The 21,656-nt window shown below is 45.1% G+C and overlaps 1 protein-coding gene across 2 annotated transcripts in view; it reads left to right on the top strand.

Annotated features, from left to right (window-relative positions):
* RARS2 (arginyl-tRNA synthetase 2, mitochondrial) overlaps positions 1-21,656 on the top strand; it is a 64,989-nt gene that overhangs the window by 18,529 nt on the left and 24,804 nt on the right. For both annotated transcript variants that reach the window (XM_006264073.4, XM_059731874.1), the window contains exons 4-8: positions 588-671; positions 4,343-4,440; positions 6,677-6,732; positions 9,537-9,620; positions 14,540-14,616. In XM_006264073.4, coding sequence (XP_006264135.1) covers positions 588-671; positions 4,343-4,440; positions 6,677-6,732; positions 9,537-9,620; positions 14,540-14,616 — 399 coding nt within the window. The remainder of the gene's footprint in view (positions 1-587; positions 672-4,342; positions 4,441-6,676; positions 6,733-9,536; positions 9,621-14,539; positions 14,617-21,656) is intronic.

The raw sequence follows: 21,656 nt of genomic DNA, 5'->3' as shown, positions 1-21,656 counted from the left end.
CCTATTTTATTATTACATTTGCATTTCTGTTCTTTTTGTTTAAATTTATATTATGTTTTTATGTCTGTTATGTTATTTTCGGGAGCACAGCTTTCAACTAGAATCCGTAATGATAATAATAAATTGAATTGAATGTGAAACATCCAGCAACCAGGGACCCGAACAGATGCTTCAGGTTGAACAGAGAGCTGATGTTTATAAAAATCAGGTCAATTATTTAAGAACATAAGTAAAGATTTTGGATCCAATTTTTGGGCTTCTATTTTTTTCCAAGACACTGGTAACTAATATTGATTTTGTGTTATGCATATCTCTCTACCGTTGTCGAGATCAAACACTGTTTTCAGTTAAATTTATAAAAAATGACTAGATCACAGAAAGAAACAGGTATCATATGTAAGGCTCAGCTAGATACTTATTAAGGATGGGTTGGAAATAATAAACTAATCTCTCACTTCTTACAAGGAGGATGGATTAAATGGCCCGCTGAAATATTTCACGCCAGTATAAACATTCATGTAATTTAATGAAGACAGTGTTCCAATTCATTTGTTTCTATGGGTTTTGTTTGTTTGCTTGTTTTTTAGCTAAACTGTGATACAATAGTGAGTGAAATCAGCACTGGTCCAGGCACAGTGAACTTCAAAATAAACAGAGAATTATTAGCAAGGGTAAGTACTCTTAATTTTTGCACATATGAATGCAATGGCAACACAAGTCAATACAGAAATAAAAACTAACTACTTTGTGTTAGAATTAAACTTCATATTCAAAAAGTTTTCATTGTTTTTTCATGTGTTCCCCTCTAAGGATTCTGGTCATTCTGTTGTTACATAAGAATTTAGAATCAGGTTCACAAGGGTCTGTCTGAAAAATTTAAGGAAACAATTTTTCTTACACTATTTGACTGTACCAACTCTTCTTTCCCCTACCTCTTCATGGTTCTGACTTCGTCTGTGCGTTAGGTTCAGGTTCCAAAATGCTTCAGACAAAAACTTAATCTTGAATCAAGCTGTCAAAGAGCCTTGCTTTGGAGAGTCTGTTGTAAAAAATAAAATAGTAACTTTATCATCTTTTATGTTGTATCATAATTTAGTTTGCATCAAAATAGGAAGGTCTCTTATCAAAGTCTCTTGGCTAATTGGAACAGACTGCTTAAATGTTAAACCAGTAATTTACTGATAGGGTGGCTGCTTGCCCCAAGGCAGGGGTTGGAAACCTAGGGTCCATGGGCTAGATCCAGCCTGAGGAGCCTTTGGATCCATTCCATGGACCCATAGCTTTGGTGGCAATCAAGTACCAGGCTTCACCAGAGGGGAGAGCTCTCTCTGCATAGCGCCACATTTGGGCAGCAAGGAAAAGGGGCAAGCCAGATGGTTTCTAGTGTCTGCTTGTCTCGGAGCCCCACTGGAAAACATTGCCAACCTTTGCCCCATCGCATATACCCCAATTTTGAGGACCTTGTTCACAACTTCCTTTGAAAGGCAAGTGCATCATCTGTGGGTGGCTGATATTTTTAGACCCAAACATTTTTTGTGATGCTTAAAGTTGGGCGGGGGGAAGCTTTGCAAAGCCGGTTGCTCATCTAATTTATGGAGCTAGGTGCATCTCATTGTTTTTCTGAAAGTTTTAACTGGAGATTGATCCATGTTTTTGACACATGAAATTGCTATATTGGAAAAACTGACTGCCCTTCTCTGGGAAAAATCATGATTATTTTCTATATTGGCAAAGCCCGAGAAGGTGCTCTTTCTTGTAAGGACTTTTATTAATAATTTAGACTTACAGTCATCTTTTGTTTATAAAATAAATTAAATATACACTCTGTAGCTTAATTCCTCTGTACATTTCTGTTTGACTAGTTACTATACTTCTTTCCCTGCAAATATCAAAATAGTTAAAAGCCCCATAAAAATTACTTTCATTTCAAATTGAATATGTATAATTCATCGCAACAGTATGTAAATTCATTGAGAATAGTGTACTTATTTAAAACATTTAGTGTCCTAGGTTCTGATTTTATTAATGGCCAAATTATCAAATCAGAAGTTCTCTCTCTACTTAGCATTTTTATTCCAGCAAAACTAACTGCCTAACCTGAGGGTGAACTTTGCTAGCATAAAGGTAGAATTAGGGCCTGATCACACATCATTAAAATCCCTGATGGAGAGAAGAGTAGAATAGAGAAAATCAGGGTACCATTTCTCCTCTAGCCAGTAAGGAGAAAAATGAGACTGCAGGCCTATTGTATTTTTGTTTATTGATTTTTCTTATGGTTTGTACTCTGATATTACAGTATTCCACGCCAGTATAAAAATATAATAAAAGATTTCTGTAGAATAGCAATTCTGCTTGTGTCCTTACACTTGCAATCTTTACCTAATATTACCAAATCCCTACCTTCTGCCTGAAAAGTCTTTTTCATTTGCAGAAATCTATTTGATATGGTCAGGGCCCATATACTCTTCAGCAATTCTTCCCTATGGCTGCAGCCCCAATATGATACATTCTGAAGTACATTGAAATCTCTGACAGATGGAAACATATACAAATATTTTTTATTAAATTAATACAATATGTATTTATAATAGGGTCCATACAATATTCTCGGTCTCATAGATTGAATTCAATAAAAAACTCAATATTTGAATTTTTTTCAGTGCATTTCAGTCAGTCCACATACTCTCAACAGGTAAAGTGAGACAAAATTTTGCAATTTTTAGAGGTGCACTGATACATCGGTCCCATATCGGATAGTCACCAACATAGGGAAAGTTGACAGTATCGGAAATTGGCTTTTTTGCCTAATGTGGCCGATAAATGCCCCATGCATGCGCACAGCCGCAGCATGCATGTGGCCAGGAGCACAGCCCAGCAGCTTGGAGAGTAGCATCTGGCTGGTAAGTCTGGTGTGGGCGAGAGGTGGGGGATGAAAAAGGGCATGGGGGGGAAGATCAAGGCCCCCGCAGTGAGGGAGGGAGTGGAGCTGGGGCAGGCACTGCTTAGCCGGGGGGGGGTGCAGGACAGCCGCGAGCGGCTCGTCTGGGGAGTGTGGATGGAGGGGGATGGCTCCTGCTGATGTGTGCACCTCGGCTCAATCCCCGCCTCCCCCCACATGCCAGGAAGAGCCAGGGCTGCACCGGGCAGGCAGGTAGTGGTGGCAGCGCTGGGAAGGATCTACAGTGAAATTTGGGGTGGCCCCTCTGTAGCTCCCAAGCACAGCCTCAGCGAGAAGAGCCCAGTGCAGCCCTGGCTCCAGCCCACAGCTGCAGCCCCCACCCACCCCGCACACACCTGGGGGGCACACGCCCCGCCCCCCCCCCCCACCGTGCCCTCCCAGGCTGCAAGCAGCGGTGAGAGCCATCTTTCTCCCCCAACGAGTGCCCCACCTCATCCCAGCTGGGCAGCACCTGCCCCTGCCCCCTCCCTCACCACAGGGGGGGTTGATCTGCCCTTCCCCCCCCCCCCCAGCCTTTCCCTCCCCTCCCCTTCCACCACAGCAGATTTACCAGAGGGAGGCAGCTCTCCACGCTGTATTGGAAATCGGATTGGTATTGGCTAATATGCCTCCTTAAAAATCAGACATTGGTAATGGCCTCAAAAATCTCTATTGGTGCACCCCTTATTCTGACCCTTTGCTTGGGTCTAGGGTAAGGGTAGCCTTTTGTTGCAGAATTCAGCACTTCATTGCTAAAGAAGGCTGAGTGGTATACCTCGATGGGTATCTTGCTTCCTGTGTATACTCTGGTCAGAACTCTATATCTGACAGTCTAACAAAGCTGGCTTCTACTAAAATAAGGTTTTACCAGTTTTTTTGCAAAACTCCTTTTTTGTAAAATCATAGGTGTCCAGCCTGGTTGGAAGAACCTGATTGAGGTGAGGCTGGCAGGAGTGGGATTGAGGAACCTTCTCCCCATACCTGATCTCACTGCCCTACCTAACCGTGTCCCTGGAGTGACTCAGCTTCCCTGCCACAACACTTTTTGAAGTCATGTACTTTGCCATTGTGTCCTAAGTGACCAAATTATTATTTTAATATGAACTAGGGTTTTTCTGTCTTTCACTTTCACCAAAATCAACAGGTTCACCAGCTGATGCCTAGGACTTTCAGCTTTTGAAACAATTAGATGTGAGAGTACATTTCAAAAGTCCTTATATTACAGCAGAGAGAGAAAAACTTAAAAATATCACTGAGCAGAGTGTGGGTGCCTGCTACCGTAGAGTTGCTAATTAATCCTGAAGGCTGCAAGATCAATTTCAGTGATTAGTAAAACCATGTTCTTTACTGCTCTCTTTCTATTGATGAAACAAGTTTCTCTTCCATTTCCCTCCTTGTTTTTAGACAGTGTTGCAGCATGTGCTTAATGATGACTCAGAATATGGAATAAGAAGTGAACTCTTCTCTGCACTGCCCAAAAGAAAGATAGTGGTTGAATTTAGGTGAGTATTAGTCCTTTTACAGAAATCAAAAAATGCCTTGTAATTAAGTAAAAGAGGTGTGTTGTATGCAGTAGTGTCAAGTAGCAGTGTCGCTTAATTGGACTAAGCAAAAGTAGAACATAAATCATATTTGTGGCTTTTTCCTGGGACTGGTGAGTGTATTTGGTAGTTGTAGTAACAGGTCAGGCCTCAAGCCAGCTTTTAGTGAGAATATTATCCCATTGGGTGAATAATGTAGTCCACCAGCCTTTTGTGGTATTAATTCTTTTATCAAGAAATGGAAGCTGTCCCCCTTCCACTTTTAACTGGGCTACAGTGTTTTTAAGTGTGGTTCTGCAGCCATAGTTGCTTGAGCCTTGTGAGTCTCCAGCTTAGGTCACTTTAATACTTACGTGCCTGGTCACTTTTGCAGATCAGACATTTGGATCTCTGTTAGCTTCTGAACTGCAGGCTTAAAGATCCAGGTACATAACTCACTCCTGGAATAACAACCTACACCCCTAGAAAAACTATAGGCACTTTTACACCTGCTCTGGGGGTGGGGAGGCAGTGCTTTAATTAGAGCACTCTAATTAGAGCAGCGCTCTAATTAATTAGAGCAGCGCTCCAAGAGCCACTCTAATTAAAACACCACCATGTCTTGTGTATCCTGCGCTTAAAAATGCCGGCATAGGTGCTTGAACTAAAGCTCGTTCAAGCTTTAGATAAAGCACCCCTGCCACCATTTTTAAGCGTGAGGACACTGATACATGAGATGCAGGAGGCTGCTGGACCATGGCAATTCATATTTGGTAGGGTCGGAAGGGACCTGAGCAGATCATCAAGTCTGACCCCCTGCCACAGGCAGAAAAGAATGCTGGGGTCAAATGATCCTGGCTAGGTGATTATCCAGCCTCCTTTTGAAGACCCCCAGGGTAGGAGCAAGCACCACTTCTCTTGGAAGTTGGGTCCAGATCCTGGCCGCTCTGACTATGAAGTAGTGCTTCCTGATGTCTAGTCTGAACCTACCGTCAATCAACTTGTGGCCGTTATTCCTAGTTAGTCCTGATAGTGCTTGGGGGAACAGAGACTCTCCCGTTCCCCTCTGGTCCCCCCTGGTAAGTTTATAGACGGCCTCCAGATCCCCTCTGAGGCTTTTCTTGTGGAGGCTGAACAGGTTCAGGACCTGTAGCCTCTCCTTGTAGGGCCTACCCTGCTGCCGCCTGACCATGCGAGTGGCCCTCCTCTGGACCCTCTCAATGCTTCCCACATCCCTCCTGAAGTGCTGCACCCAGAACTGGACACAGTACTCCAACTGCGGCCTGACCAATGTCGCATAGAGGGGGAGGATCACCTCCTTGGTCCTGCTTGTGATGCATCTGTAGATGCATGACAAGGTGTGACTTAAAGCTCCCTTTCCCCCCTGCCTTTTTCTGCCAGCCTGGCCCAGGGTCTGGCAACACACCCCTCCCCTGCTCCAGCTGCAAGTGAGGCAAAAGCCTGTGAGGGGCTGCTCACCCCCACCTGGCAGACCCTGGCTGTGCTCCAGGGCCAGGTTTCCCACCACCTTCTCAGCTAGGTAAATCCCCCTACCAGCAGAGGGAGGAGAACTAGTAGATCAAAGGATAGTCTGAGTTTCCATATCACAAGCTTAGCTTAACCCAAACTAATTGATTTACAAACTAAGGAGCAAGCAAGACCATTTTGATTGTGTGTTAGCATGTTGTTTTCAGACTTCTAATAAGACATTATACATAGCAGTTAATACTTGATTATTGACACTTAAGTTTGCTGGTGGCATGAAAATTTATAGTGAAGGGCTTGTCAGCTGTGTAGGCCCCATGAGTTGTTTGCATTGAGGTTTAGGTGAGGACAAATGATACCAGATCAGTGGTCTCTATGGGAGAAGACACCACTGCAAAATCCCTTGTTACCTATTTATTTAGGTTTTATTTTTAACATTGTCTCAAATTACAAGGCAGCAGGTGTTAGTATGGGGAAGCTTGTCTGAATGTCTTCCTCTTAGGGGTACTGTTGAGATACAAGATGCTAGCCCATATTTTAACTCAACGTAGGAATTTTATGGGAGTGGGTGTCACTGTGTTTGTTGTGGGGGGAGAGAGGGAGGAGAGGTTAAAATTTTTCAGCACAGGAAAAGAACACAGCCAGTCTTTGCATGTTTAGTAGGGGAGGCAGTGATCTGTCAGGCCTATGGTTTGAATATTGAATGAATGTTGACTGTGGTTGTTCGTTGCAGTTCACCCAATATTGCCAAGAAGTTTCACGTAGGACACTTGCGGTCCACAATAATAGGTAAGTACCTACTTAACTTCAGGGCTGATTTATCTTCTGTAGAGTTCAGTGAAAAAAGGGTTTTAGTTTTTCCTTCTTTTGGTAGAGTGCCCACATCAAGCCAAACTTGTAATCAATAAGAATTTTTATTGATTAAACAATGAAGAAAGGTCATAAACAAAAATTTACGTTGTAGTAGATTTATTAACCAATGCAAAATTTACTCTTACTCATGTGAGCATTAAAAGAAGTAATCCCAAATTAGACATTTAAAATGATGCCTTATTAGGACATTGAAGCTTGCCTTTGTGAGTGGTCTGAGGGTGCTTTTAGGGCTAATTTTCAGTTTGTCCAGCTTAGAAGCTAACTCACAGCACATTTATTCTTACACATTTAAATGCTGTATGTAGGGCCTGGTTTAAATCACAGGCCCAGCTTGCTAATATTATAACCCAGTCATGGTGGGGGCTGCCATTTTCACACCCAGATCTTGGCACTGCCCACCCCTCACCCCCACCCATGCATCCTAATTGGCTGAGGGGCCAGGTTTAGGGCCAGGTTCTCTCCCCATGTGTTCTTGTCCCTCACCAACAACCCCTGGCACCCTAGTTCTCCTGCCTGGAGGAGCAAACAGATTCTCCCCTACCAGATGCCAGGGCCATCTGCCAAGGCACCCCCAACCCCCATGCCCCAGTTTTCATGCTTGGAGGAACAAACAGCTCGTCCCCTACCCATCCCCAAGCTCTTTACTCCCCCGTCCCTTTTGCGACCTCTTTTCCCCTCTCCTGGGCTCTTAGGCTTTTGCTGCTGGCTGGGGAATGCTTTCCCCAGCCTGCAGCAGCCATTGTGTTGCAGTGAAATGCTATCATATGGCTGTTTGCTGGGAAACTCCCCAGCAAGCGGCCATACAACGACAGGCTGAGATCTATGAGGCTCTTTCGCCTGCAAAAGCGCAGGCTCAGGGGTGATCTGATGGCCACCTATAAGTTTATCGGGGTGACCATTAGTATCTGGGGGAACGTTTGTTCATCAGAGCACCCCAAGGGATGACGAGGTCGAATGGTTATAAACTCCTGCAAGACCATTTCAGGCTGGACATAAGGAAGAATTTCTTTACTGTCTGAGCCCCCAAGGTCTGGAATAGCCTGCCATCGGAGGTGGTTCAAGCACCTACATTGAGCACCTTCAAGAGTAAACTGGATGCTTATCTTTCTGGGATCCTATGACCCCAGCTGACTTCCTGCCCTTCAGGCAGGGGGCTGGACTCGATGATCTTCCAAGGTCCCTTCCAGCCCTAATGTCTATGAAATATCATAGCATTTCATTGCAAGCTGCATTTTTTTGAAAATCACTTAATTTCATGATTTTCATGAAAAATGCAAAATTATGATTTAAATCAGGTCCTAGCTATATGTCAGCATAACTACCATGGTGACTGCTATATACAATGGAGTAGTTGTGCATTAGAGGTTCTTGAGCAAGGCTACAATGGCACAAAAAGCCATTAGGAGAAATATTAACTTCAGTTTTTTTCTAGCCTTTCTTTATCTTAAAGTACAAAGTGACAGTTAATGACAAGGAGAGCTAAGTTTCTTTTGCAGTAACATTGTAGCAAACCATTCTGTAAGGATGTAATTGTTAGCTGAGGGATACAGGGTCTCTTAGCTCATTCTTTTCTATTCACACACCTCTCCTCTGAGAAGCATCATTCTGATAAATAATCCTGAAGATTGGGGTGTCAAACAGCTTGCAAGATGAATCCAGCCCACGGAGCTGCCTCATCTGGCCTGCAGTCTATTGGCAGGCTACCAGACGTTGGGGGCATGGCCGGGGAAGTTACCACTGCAGCCACCACTGGTCCTGCCATCCCCGCTGTTGTCCCCGCTGCAGATGCTGCTTGTCCCACCATCCCCACTGCCATTGGCACCAGTCCTACCACTGCTGTCCCATGTCCTAGGCTGTATCCAGTCTTCAATGAGGCTGGCAGTCTGGGTCTGACCCAGGATGAGTTTGACACTTCTGCTATAGATCACCATTTATCCAGTAGTGATGGAATAAACTAGAGTGAAAGAATGTAATGTTGTGTGCATTAAGAGGGTGTCAAAATGAAGATCCCTGGACAAAGAGCTGTGCTGTATCCTTTTGTACTCCTGCATAGGAGCTAAAAGGCTTGAGCCCCCACCAAAGAAGTTTAGGGAGTTACAGGCATAGAAAATTTTTTTTTCTCATGATTCCAATGAATAGCCAAGATCAGGAGCCAGATGAAGTTGGGAATCCTTCTTCCCTCCCTTCCTCATGCAACAGTAATGTTAAAGCATGAAGTCCCAGCAAAGGATATGTTTGCATCAGACCTTGTGTCTGTGATATGTCCTGTATTCATAAATTGCATGGTGGTTACAGCACAGGACCCTCAATTATTTCCATTTTTGCCAGTCTTTGAGAATTTGAATGGTCATTTACCCTTTTCATGTGTGTGTGTCTGTCTGTAAAAGAGGGGTTTGTGTTGCAAGGATGCAGTGGGGCTTGGAAAGCATGTTGTAAGGTTTGGATGAATAGGAATCTATAAATACAAAGTACTGTTTTTTGTTGCCTTTGCTGAGACTATACAACACAGTCCAGATGCACAAGAATGTTATACCTCAGCATGTTAATACCTGAATGGATTTGCCGTCTAACTGTGATTAATCTCCTCAAGAAATTCTGTAGAGCAGTTCATTTGGTTGGATTTCTAATAGAGGCAATACAGATTGAATGAAAATAAAAAGGAATGAGAAATGAGAAACCACTTGCTGCTTTGATTAATAGTAACTTTAATTGATTACCAGGGAATTTCATAGCAAACCTCAAAGAAGCTCTTGGACATCAAGTAACCAGAATAAATTACCTTGGTGACTGGGGCATGCAGTTTGGTATGTTTTGTTTCTTCTTTTCTTTTATTGCCTAGTCTAGGCATACAACCTTCATTTCTTAGAGCTTTTCTCTCAGGTCAGCTATTACAAAGATCACTAACCAGACAGGTTAATGCACTATTGCAAGGTATAGAACTTAGAATCAGTTGTGTCTGTAATTTGATGCTGCATTCGTTATTCAAGCAAAAATCTCCATGTCGTTAGGAGTTTTGCAGGTGTGAGGACTGCAGCAGAATGAACTTGTAATTTAATTTATTTATGCCATAAATTTCAATATAACCATAAAGTAAAATAATTTGTCTGTGAAATAGAAGAATTTGCTTTTCTATTCCATAGTCGGCCTTTAACATACTAAACCCTTTGATCTGGGCATTGATCTGTTAAAGTACAGCTCTGTGCAAGTTCATGATGCTTATAAATAACCCATGTTTTCCAGAACTACTTCTAAAAGTTAAAACTCAGAGAAATGTTCAAACAGCTGCTATCCAAAAAGTGTATGGAGAAAGAAGGGGGCTTATGTGGAGGCCTTCCATAGGATATTAGAGTGTATGTTCATCTGGCTCCCATGAAAAACAAACAAACCAAAGACAACACACATCAGATAAGAAAGGACAGAACATTTTGCTGATCAGGATGGGTCACTGTTTATTCCCAGACCAACGACTGTTCTAGGAGTTCTGATATTATCATACAAACCACCCTGACTACAAATATTTATCTTCTAACATAGGAGGGCCAGAACTCATTCCAGGCTTCACAGTGATATATAACTTCAGTTTCTAATTCTGTCATTTTAAAAGCTCTCCACTTTTCATTTGATCTAGTTTTGCCCCCAACTTCCAACATCTTAATAAAGCTATTTGTAATATTTTTAGGAATTTTTAAAAACTTACTAGTACTAATAACTTTGAAGTTGGTACACTCATATTGGCTGCTGTATCCAGACTACAGAATTGTGCTCTTGTCTTGTCTGGAGAAAGGAATTGTTTCTCAGATATGTGAGTAAGACATTGTGAGGATTATAATACAGCATGAATGGGGGAAAAGATCTTGTACCAGGGCTGCTTTTCTCAAGGCAGTTTAGAAAGACACCTTAATTGAATTTTCGTGCCACTTAAAATATTCTTTTGTTGCTTTTTTCCTTTTCTCAGAATATTTCAACCAGTTTTTCCTAGGGCCAGTTCCTATTTCCAGGACCAACCTGGGGGTGGTGAATCGGGGCGACCACCCCGGGCCCCATGCTTTGGGGGCCCCGCAGAGCCAGGTGAGCCAGCTGCAGCTTCTCCTGCAGGGGCTGCCTAGTGCTGTTAACTCCGTGTGGTCCCCACTGCCAGCTTTGCATCTGGCCACTCGCCAGCCCCCCACCCTCTCAGCCCCACCACCGTCTTCTTTGCGTCTGGGCCCCGCACAGGCTGATTTGCCCCGGGCCCTGCATCCTGCTAGGATTGTCTCTGCCTATTCCACTAAAGTCATGAGGAATTTTGCTGCGGATTGCAGTGAATTCAGGGTTTTATCCTAAGGCGTTTAAGGAGGGAAACTTGCCTGAGGAGTTGGCTTAAAATTAGATTGACTCCATAGTTGTGTGTTTTGTTTTATTTGTGTCTCTTTTACATGACTTTGCTGTCCATTTTTTTACAGTGAACATTGTGGTGATGTTTAAATAGCAAAATGAAACCCAGTTGAGAAGGTTTTTCCCTGTTGCGCTGGTCTATACTTTGAGAAGTATGGTATCATCGCAGAATCCTGCTCAAAGCTTTCAGTAATAGAGACATTGTATACTGCCATATACTTGTTGTTCTCAGGCAAGGTTATGGGAAAGCATGTTGTCTACATATGAATCTGCTATCCAAAGCACAGCTGACAGTTAAAGCTAGTAGCTCAAACATATGACTATCCCTTATAAAACAAATGCTCTATTTATATCAGCCAGTTCCATTTAGGTATTTAACAATTTTATACAAGATGTGAATGTGGTTTGCAAAATTATAGTTCAAGAATGTTGTAGTAATGGTTCTTCTCAGAAGCACCACTATAGTTAATGATCTGTCGGCAGTTCTATTATAACTACTGGGGTCAAAAGTTTTATAACTTGGCCTGTTAAATTGCATCCTGCTGAAACTTGGCAGACAGGCTTTCAGCTCAGAGACTGCTTTTAATAAAAATCTGAATTTAAATAGGATTACACTTACTTTATTTTCTCTTTGGATATTGTGTTGCTTCCCTTATTAAACTCCTCCTAGGACCCACATCGCATTCCCTCTACCTCCCACAGGAGCTGGATAGGACATCTTTTAAAGATGCTTAATTTGCAACTGGAGTGATCCATCCTTACTGAGGGCTGTATGTTGTCTTCACAGCAGTCCTAGTCTTCTGTTAGCAAGGCTGGAAGGAACTCAGATAGAAGACAAGGATTTAAAATCAACCCTAGACCACCTGGGTGGCTGCAGAACATTAGGCCAGGTGACTGGACAAAAATACTTGAATTGCCTCAGCCTTCAGATGATCTTTGGGCAGTTCTAAAGCCAAACCAGATATGGTTGAAATAAAAAGAAATTGCAAATATCAGCATGCAGCAGGAAGTCCTCCTGGAAGTAGGGTTCTACCAGTGAATTACATCTCCCAAACCTTGCTCTGTCAAAGCTTCTCATGCCCTTAATCCGGTTAGCACCGGCAAGGCAGGGAGCATAACCATGGAGCTATCCTGTCACTGGATAGCCTTCCTCAGGCAGCTTCTATGGAGCCCTGGCTACGGTTTATAGATGTCTTCCCCCAGTAGAACCCTCTTGAGGTGGTAGAAGTGGAAGTACTGACTGGTGCTCCACAAAGGTGAATGCTCACTTGGATGTAGCTGCCCCAAACTACGTATCTCCCAATACCTGGCACATTGAGTGGTCCCATGTCCTTGCTTTTCCAGACATTAGGCAGAACCTTTGTGCTGTCAAATTCTGTAGGATGGAAAAATTAATTTAAAAAAAAAAGAATGCCACGGGTCAGTGGTATGCTGGATCTGCTGTGTACTGCTCTCATGCCACAGAACAGAAGTAAACCTGACTAAACTGGGCTGATTCAGTGAAATTTGCAATAGTTGTCTGTTATCCAAACAGTGCAAAGCAGCTGTGGCATATTGCTTGGAAGCAAGTATGGGCTGGCGTCCTTGAGAAAGGTGGTGGAATCTCCATCCTTGGAGGTTTTTAAGGCCCAGCTTGACAAAGCCCTGGCTGGGATCATCTAGTTGGGGATGGTCCTGCTTTGAGCAGGGGGTTGAACTAGATGACCTCCTGAGGTCCTTCCAACCCTAATTTTCTATGAGTCTGTGATTTCACAGAAGCTTCAGTGAGCCTGCTGCAGCTTGTTTTTCTCCTGAGTTGCAGTATAATGAAAACTCTTAGTGCACTGAATTTTTGGGCCGATACCAATGACCAGTTTTTAACGAGTCATACTGGCCAATAGCAGTCTGATTCTGATATGCAGCATGACAGCTTGGAGAGAGGCATACAGCTGGTAAGTCTGTTGTGGGGGAAGGGGTGTGGAAGGGGACAGATTGAGGTCCCCGCTGTGAGGGTGGGAGTGGGGCTGGGGCAGGGACAGGTGCTGTACAGCCAGACAAAACATGGGACGGAGCCACGAATGGCTCATCTGGGGGGCGTGGGGGAAGGAGGGGTCTCCTGCCACTACGTGTGCCCTGGAAGGGCAATGGGGGGCATGTGCCCCCGCATCTGTGCAGGGTGGGGTGGGCTGCCACTGCAGGCTGGGGCCAGGGTGGCACTGGGGTCTTCCCAGTGGGGGAGCTGGGCCAGGCTGTGCTCAGGGCAGGCGGCAGTGGCGCTGGGAGCAGGGTTACAGGAGGGGGGCTGCAGCCACCCCAAAATTTGCTATAGCTCCCTGCCAGCGCTGCCGCTGCCCACCCCGAGTGCGGCCCGGCCCAGCCCCCCACAGGGAAGAGCCTGGCGCTGCCCCAGCCCGCCGCGGCAGCGGACCCCACCCCACGCACAGATCCAGGGGCACATGTCCCCCATGCCTTCCCAGGGTGCTTACAGCAGCAGGAGTTACCACTTCTTTCCTGCATCCACCATTCATGGCTCCGCCTTGGCTGAGCAGCACATGCCCATGCCCCACTCCCTCCCTTACCACAAGGGCCTCGATCTGCCTGCCCCCTACCCCCATCCCTTCCCTTACAACAGACCTACCAGCCTAACCCAGCTGCTCTCCGTGCAGCTGGGCTGCTCTCCTGGCCACCTGCATGCTGTGTTTAGCTGCCTGCATGCACAGGACATTTATCAGTGGCATTATCGGCCACATCAGCCAAAAAAAGCCAATTGTCGATACAGTCAGTTTTCCTTATATTGGTGCTGATCTGATGTGGGACTGATGTATTGGTGCACCTCTAATAAAAACTGGCAAGAATCTAATCAGTTTAACCCTGCAGCTTTTCAGAACCCTAAGGACATTGACAGTTTGGTGAGATCTGCTGGAGAAGGAGACCCAAAACAGAAAAAGTTCAGTAGAGCAGTGGGTAATAAGCCCCTTGCAGTGCCTCTGATTCGGATAAAGGGTGTAGTTTGGGGCAGTTATGGCATTACTGTGGGAATGCAGAGAAGAGGGCTTCACATTCATTAGATGCCTTTCACCAAAGGCTGATGTGAACAGTGGAGTCTTGATGGTTTTTGGTATTGGAAGAGACTCCTTGACAGAAAGGTTACTACAGTCTTTCACACCAGTTTCTGGTGACCAGTAGTTTTTTGAGCCCTGAAATAGTGTTGGTTTAGTTTGTGGCAGAAAGTTATGCCTTTTAAACATGCTGTTGTGTTTTACTTTCACACTTTAAATCTGTATCTTAGCATTGTTTCATACAGAGTATTTAATCAACATAAAACACACTGGACTGGTTTCTTAACATCTTATTTCATCACTTACTTTAGGCTTACTGGGAGCTGGTTTCCAACAGTTTGGCAGTGAAGAAAAGCTAAAATCCACTCCTTTACAGCACCTCTTTGAGGTAAGTCAGCTTACTACATTTGAAGGTACACCAGTGTTATCCAACTGTACAAAAATATTTGTCGTTAGGCATTGCTATGCAGCATGTAGAGAGATCCTAGATAGCTTAATCTGGCTAGGTGGTTTAAAACAGCTTGGGTAATTTAGTACTGTAGTGTAGATGTACCCTGAAATAGACTGCTTGGACATTTCTGTTATTTAAATTACATTGTCTTGGATATCTACATCTACATTCAATTTACATTGCATTCGGTGAATTCAGTTTCTGTTCCTTAAGTTATATTACATTATATATATCTCAGCTAAGTAGATGGCTAGATTGATATTGATATATAAAATACAATGTAATTTAAACAACAGAATTTTCAGACATTATGTTTCAGGGTGTGTCTATACTGCAGTGCTCAGTTTAATATATATATATATATATATATATATATATATATATATATATATATATATATTCAATAAAATGTGTGAATGCTGTAGTTTCCATTTGTATACAGATACAAAACAGAATATTATAATAGTCATACATTTTCTATTGTGATCTGTCAGTTACACCTTCTGCTACAACCTGAAGGTGGGGGGAAAGGATCTTTAAAAGATCTTGAAATCTGAATGCAGCCCAACCTAATAAACATGCTGAAAGGGTGATTTATTACAATGCATGTGTTCAGAATGCTCTTTTGGTTGGATTTTGCTTTCATTAAGATTCTGAAAGTGAACTAGATTCAGACTCTAATAGGTAGCCTCTAATAGGTAGTATGCATCCCTTGCTGGAGAAGACTGAAGCTTTTTCTTGTGTGAAAATGCACTTCTTGGACTGAATGGGCAAGCCAGTATGGGGAGATGCAGATTGTTTTTCCCTGCACCAAAAAATTAACTTGATCTGCTAATTTCACAATGGGCTCACATATGTGAGATTCTTTAGCATTTTTCCAAATCTCTTGCTGGTTTAGATAAGAAATATATTTAGGATTTTGATTCATTCTTCTCAAACGTGTTTCATATATGAACTAGCTTTTGATCTTTACTCCCCGAACTTATAAAAGAGGCCATTACTATTGATCGCATTTATATGCAAAGACCAAAGACCCTTGGTGAACTCTTGTAATACAGTCTGATAGCGTGTCTCTGTCAGCTACTAGAAATAGCAGAATGTAGATTTATGGTGCTTTAGAGAATGATTCCAGCTCTTGCTTTGGAGATGTGCAGATGAAAATTTCTGAATTGTAAAATGTTCCAGGTCCCTGTTTTTAAAGGTAAATATAGCAAATGTTATGAGGCTTTTCAGCAATGATTCCTGTACGGTAAGATAAAATTGCTAGAGAGTGTGAGCTGTAATACAAAGCTTGAACAACACTTTTCTGTGCGTTAGGGTGAGCTTGGTGGGTGTTTGTAACACTGGTACTGTAGGCTGTTAACTGGTCATTATATCACAGGATGATAGCTTCAAATAAATCCAATTACTGGCTCAGTCACAAGTGTGCTAAGGTATTTTGCATTCTACCCATTATGTATTATATGCACATTGCTTGTACAGGAAAATAATGGCTTCTAGTTTCCAAGGTATTCACCTTCTCTGTCCTTTAACAATCCAGGTTTATTTTTTCCTTTTTCTTGGGCTTTCTCAGTATAATTGATAGATTCTGGACTTGGACAACTAGAAATTGTACTTTTCTGTAGGATTATACACAATTCATAGATTCATAGATTCTAGGGTTGGAAGGGACCTCAGTAGATCATCGAGTCCGACCCCCGGCATAGGCAGGAAAGAGTGCTGGGTCTAGATGACCCCAGCTAGATGCCTATCTAACCTCCTCTTGAAGATCCCCAGGGTAGGGGAGAGCACCACCTCCCTTGGGAGCCTGTTCCAGACCTTGGCCACTCTAACTGTGAAGAAGTTCTTCCTGATGTGTAGTCTAAATCTGCTCTCTGCTAGCTTGTGGCCATTATTTCTTGTAACCCCCGGGGGTGCCTTGGTGAATAAAACTTCACCAATTCCCTTCTGTGCCCCCATGATGAACTTATAGGCAGCCACGAGGTCGCTTCTCAACCTTCTCTTGCGGAGGCTGAAGAGGTCCAGGTGCCCCAGTCTCTCCTCATAGGGCTTGGCCTGCAAGCCCTTAACCATATGAGTGGCCCTTCTCTGGACCCTCTCCAGGTTATCCACATCTCTCTTGGAGTGTGGCGCCCAAAATTGAACGCAGTATTCCAACTGCGGTCTGACCAGCGCCCGATAGAGGGGAAGTATCACCTCTTTGGATCTATTCGTCATGCATCTGCTGATGCCTGATAAAGTGCCATTAGCTTTTCTGATGGCTTCGTCACACTGACGACTCATATTCATCTTGGAGTCCACTAGGACTCCAAGATCCCTTTCCGCTTCCGTTCCACAAAGCAGGTCATTTCCTAGGCAGTAGGTGCAGCACTTTGCATTTCTCCTTGTTGAATTGCATTCTGTTGTTTTCTGCCCATTTGTCCAACCTGTCCAGGTCTGTTTGTAGTTGTTCCCCGCCCTCCGGCGTGTCTGCCTCTCCCCACATTTTTGTGTCATCCGCAAACTTGGACAGAGTACACTTCACTCCCTCGTCCAAGTCGCTGATGAAGACATCGGAGAGTATCGGTCCAAGGACCGAGCCCTGCGGGACCCCACTGCCCATGCCCTTCCAGGTCGATACTGACCCATCCACTACGACTCTCTGGGTGCAACCCTCTAGCCAATTCGCCACCCACCGGACCGTGTAGTCATCCAAGTCACAGCCTCTTAACTTGTTCACCAGTATGGGGTGGGATACCATATCGAAGGCCTTCCTGAAGTCTAAGTATGACGTCAACCCCCTCTCCTGCGTCCAGGCGTTTTGTAACCTGGTCGTAAAAAGAGACTAGATTAGTCAGGCATGATCTACCTGCTACAAACCCATGCTGGTTTGCCCTCAGCATAATTTTTCCTGCCGGGCTCTCACAAATGTGAGCCTTGATAATTTTTTCAAAGACTTTGCCAAGGATGGAGGTGAGACTGACTGGCCTATAGCCAGTTAAGCTTTTTGGATTTTTTTTTCCTTTTTTCCCATTTGCTTTTCTCTCTTTCGCTTCTCTATCTCTCTTTTCTTCCCCCCTTGGGAGTGACTGAGTGACAGAGCTTGCTCTATGTGGAGTCAGTTCAGGTAATTGAGGGGTCAGATTTGGCTAGGCACCCTTATAAAAAGGCAGCCCAGTGGGAAGAGAGGGCATTACACAGAGAGCAGTTCCTCTTGAGATAAGCAGCTCAGGTGTAGGACTGCTTTTCTCTGTGGTAGTGACTTATGGTGGCTGATCAGTACTAGAGCAGGGTTGAGCAAAATATGGCCTACAGCAGATCTCTCAGTCCTGCCTGGCCCGGGCACTATCCAGCCCGTGGCACATCCCGCTGCCCCTAGACACACAGTGAGCCTGGGGGGAGCTGTGTGGCTGGACTCCATTTCTTGGAAATGGCTCCTTCTGGCTGCCACCGCTGCTGGCCCTGGCCCCATGGAGACAAGCCAAAACCCACACAGGCAGGGCCCAAATCCCCAACTGAGTGCACAGCCCTGGCTCTAGCCCCAGCCTGCCCCATGCAGGGGGTCAGGGTCTCTGCAATGCCCTCTCCAGACCCGCCTACCCAGCCATGGTGACAGTGACCAGAAAAAGAGGACCCAGAGCCTGCACCAGAGCTGCCCTGTGGCTGCTCTGCACTGCCCTACAAGGCATGGGGGGCTGGGGCAGCCCAGAGACAGCACTAGAGGCGGTGGCAGTGGGGTGGAGGGTGCTGCAGAGGCCCCAAACCCCTGCGCTAGGCAAGCCAGTGCCTGGGCTGTGCACTTAGCCCAGGGCTCAGGCCCTGCCCACATGGGTCTCAACGGGTCTTCATGGGCTCCAGCTCCAGCCCCTTTTTGGGGCCCATGCAGGCAGGGACCAATCCTCAACCTGCCCTGCGAGGGGGGTCAGAGTCCCTGCAGCACCCACTTTGGACCCACTTGCCTCAGCCACAATGAGTGGTGGCGGCAGGGAAAAAGCAGGGCCTAGAGCCCATGCTGGAGCTGCTCTGTGGCTTCTCCCCGCCACTGCCGCCATCAGCGCCCATGCCAGCCTACCCACACCCATGCCAGCTCCCCTCCTGCCCATGGTCCCGTCCCACATAGGGAGGTTTGGTAAGCTATTGCATGGGCAGGGGGGATGCTGACCCAGCTCATAACAGCTCCCCAAAACTCTCTGTGTGGCCTGAGGGCCCAAATTATTGCCCAAATTATTGCCCACCCCTGTGCTAAAGTGTTTGCCTAATGTCTGGTGTGGTACGTTTTCTTCTCCCCTGTGTTGTGTGTTTGCTTCTCTCCATCTCTGTCTCTTCTTCCCACCTCTGGAGTGACTGAGTGACAATGCTTGCTCCAGGTGAGGCTAATTTAGGTAACTGAAGGTTGGAGCCAGGGCAGCCCTATGAAAAGGCACCACCATGCCCCTCTCACCCCCCCATCCCCCCCCATCCTGCTGCAAACTTAGTGAAAAGCAAACAGAAAAGAGTTTGCTAGGGCTGTGGTTTTCGCCACCCTGGGGGGCTGCAGTCTTTTTCTAAGGGGTCCTCAAAAGATGACTACAATCCATCAAAAGTATGTGACTACCCAAACTGACAATTCAAAGGAGTCTGTACCTCCACTCAAAATTTTTTAGGGGTCTGCAAATAATGAAAATCACTGGCCTAGGAAGTTCTCCCAAAGAGGGAGCCCAGGGTGCAGGAGGTTGTGCTTGTGAGCATGTGCAAGGACCCTGGTGTGGGTGTTGGTGTGCAGGTTCTTGTGGTGTGTCTTTTTGCCCCTCCCCTGCCCCTCGTCTTTTTTCTCCTTACAGCATAGGTGTATGCTGGAGCAAAGGAGGGACAAATGGAGTCTGGATCAACTGTTGTGACCTGTGTGGGATGTATTGTTTGTGTTCCTCCTAGATGGTCAGGAGCACTTCATCTGTACCAAGTGTAAAGCTGGGTCTGGCCTGGAGGAGAAGATTCAAGAAGACTGGAAGCACAGGTATCCATGCTGTATTACATCAGGAATCACAGAAGATTACTTGGGTAAGAGTTATGAGAAGCTGGTACTGGGAACACCAAAGGGCAATGAGGAGAAGTGGCAGCATGTGACTACTTGAAGAAGGAGGATACCCAGAATTAAAGAGCACCAGATTTGAAGTCAGCAACCACTTTCAAGCACTCTGTGGTGGAACTGCTGAAGAAAAGACAGAAGAGAGAACAATCTGTAGGCATGAGGCAGAGGAGTCGGCAGGCTAGGGAACAGGAAGTGCCAGGCCCAAGAATAGGTGCCCTAGGGCCACTGCACCAAGAAGAAAGAGAGGAGTGGTGGTGGTTGGTGACTACCCTCTGCAGGGAGCATTGGCACCAATTTGTCATCCAGATTTGGGGGCCCAGGAAGTATCCTGCCTGTCTGGAGCCTGAATTCAGGACATCACAGAGAGACTGCCAAAGCTCATCCATCCTTCAAGCCATTAAGCCTTCCTGCTTGTCCATGTAGGCACCAGAGATACTGCCTAGAATGACATTGAGCAGATCAGAAGTGACTGGGAGTCTCTTGGCAGGAGAATCAAGATGCTTGGAGCACAAATGGTGTTCTCATCAATTCTTGCCATGGAAGGCAAGGGTCCAAGCAGAGACCATGGTGGAAGCTAACGCATAGCTGAGACGGTGGTGGCAATGTAAAGGCTTCAACTTCTTTGACAAGGGGTAGATGTTCTCAGGAGGAGGGCTGCTATCAACAAGCACAGGACTTCAGGTCCTCTTTGGGTGTCATCTGGCTTACCTAGTAAGGAGGGCTTAGTTTTGTTTCATGGGGGTGGTGATCAAAATCCTCCAGCAACAGAGCACACAGTCCAGAGAGGAAAGGACTTGAAGAAACAAGTTAACTCTGGGCCAGATAGATATAGGACTGCAACAAGTGGAGCAAAAGGAAAGCAAGTAAGTCAAAATGCAAAAGATGTCTGATGCATGTACACAAATGGAAGAAGAATGGAGAATAAACAAAATGACCTGGAAGCTGCAGCCTGTGAAAAGAACTGTGATCTGATTGGCATCACAGAGACCTGGTGGTACATGTGGTATGACTGGAATGTCAACATCGAAGGCTATGCTCTGTTTTGGAAGGACAGGGTTGGAAGAAAAAGTGATGATATTGCGTCGCATGTCAAAAACACATACTTTTGTTCCCTGATTCAGGAGGAAGAAGACAGCAAAGCAGAATGCATTTGGATGAAGAACAAAGATAAAAGATACACCACCGATATAGTGGGAATTTATTATAGGCCACCAAATGAGGAAGAGGAGGTATGGATGTAGCATTCTTCAAGCAGGTGACAAATCTATGCAGAAACTATGGGATGGTACTGATGGGACACTTCAGTTTTCCAGACATCTGCTGGAAGAATGAGGCCAAACATAAAATGTCAAGTCGGTTCCTAACTTGTATGGAGGACAACTTTCTGTTCCAGAAAGTGGAGGACACAAGTAGGGGATTGTCTGTCTTGGATCTTGAACTGGTGGAGGATGTGAAGATGATGGGTAGCTTGGGAGGAAGCAATCACAGTTGGATCCTGAGACAGGGAAAGCGTGAGGTCAGCAAAATTAGGACGCTAGATTTCAAAAAGACAGATTTCATCTGACTCAAGGAGCTAATACTCATGGTGTCATGGGAGGATAGAGTGAAGTATAAAGGTGCCCAGGGGGCTGGGAGCTTCTAGAGGGCACAGTATTGGAAGCCCAACAAGAAACTGTCCTGGCATAATGGAAGCACAAGAAGGATGGCAAGAAACCAATGTGGCTGCACAAATTGCTGCTCAAATGCCTTGAATGTAACAGGAATGCATACAGGCAATGGAAGAATGGTAAGGTCACCAAGGGCTCATACTAGGCAATAGGAAGAACCTGCAGGGACAAAATCTTCATGAAGGCGAAAATAAAGAATTGAGCTGCACCTAGCAAAGGAGCTTAAGGACAGCAAAAAGAGGTTCTATAAGTATGTTGGTCAG

Source organism: Alligator mississippiensis, chromosome 1 (assembly GCF_030867095.1).
Source record: "Alligator mississippiensis isolate rAllMis1 chromosome 1, rAllMis1, whole genome shotgun sequence".
Lineage (NCBI taxonomy): Eukaryota > Metazoa > Chordata > Crocodylia > Alligatoridae > Alligator > Alligator mississippiensis.
The sequence above is the reverse complement of the archived record's forward strand: the minus strand, read 5'-3'. Positions and strand labels throughout refer to the sequence as shown.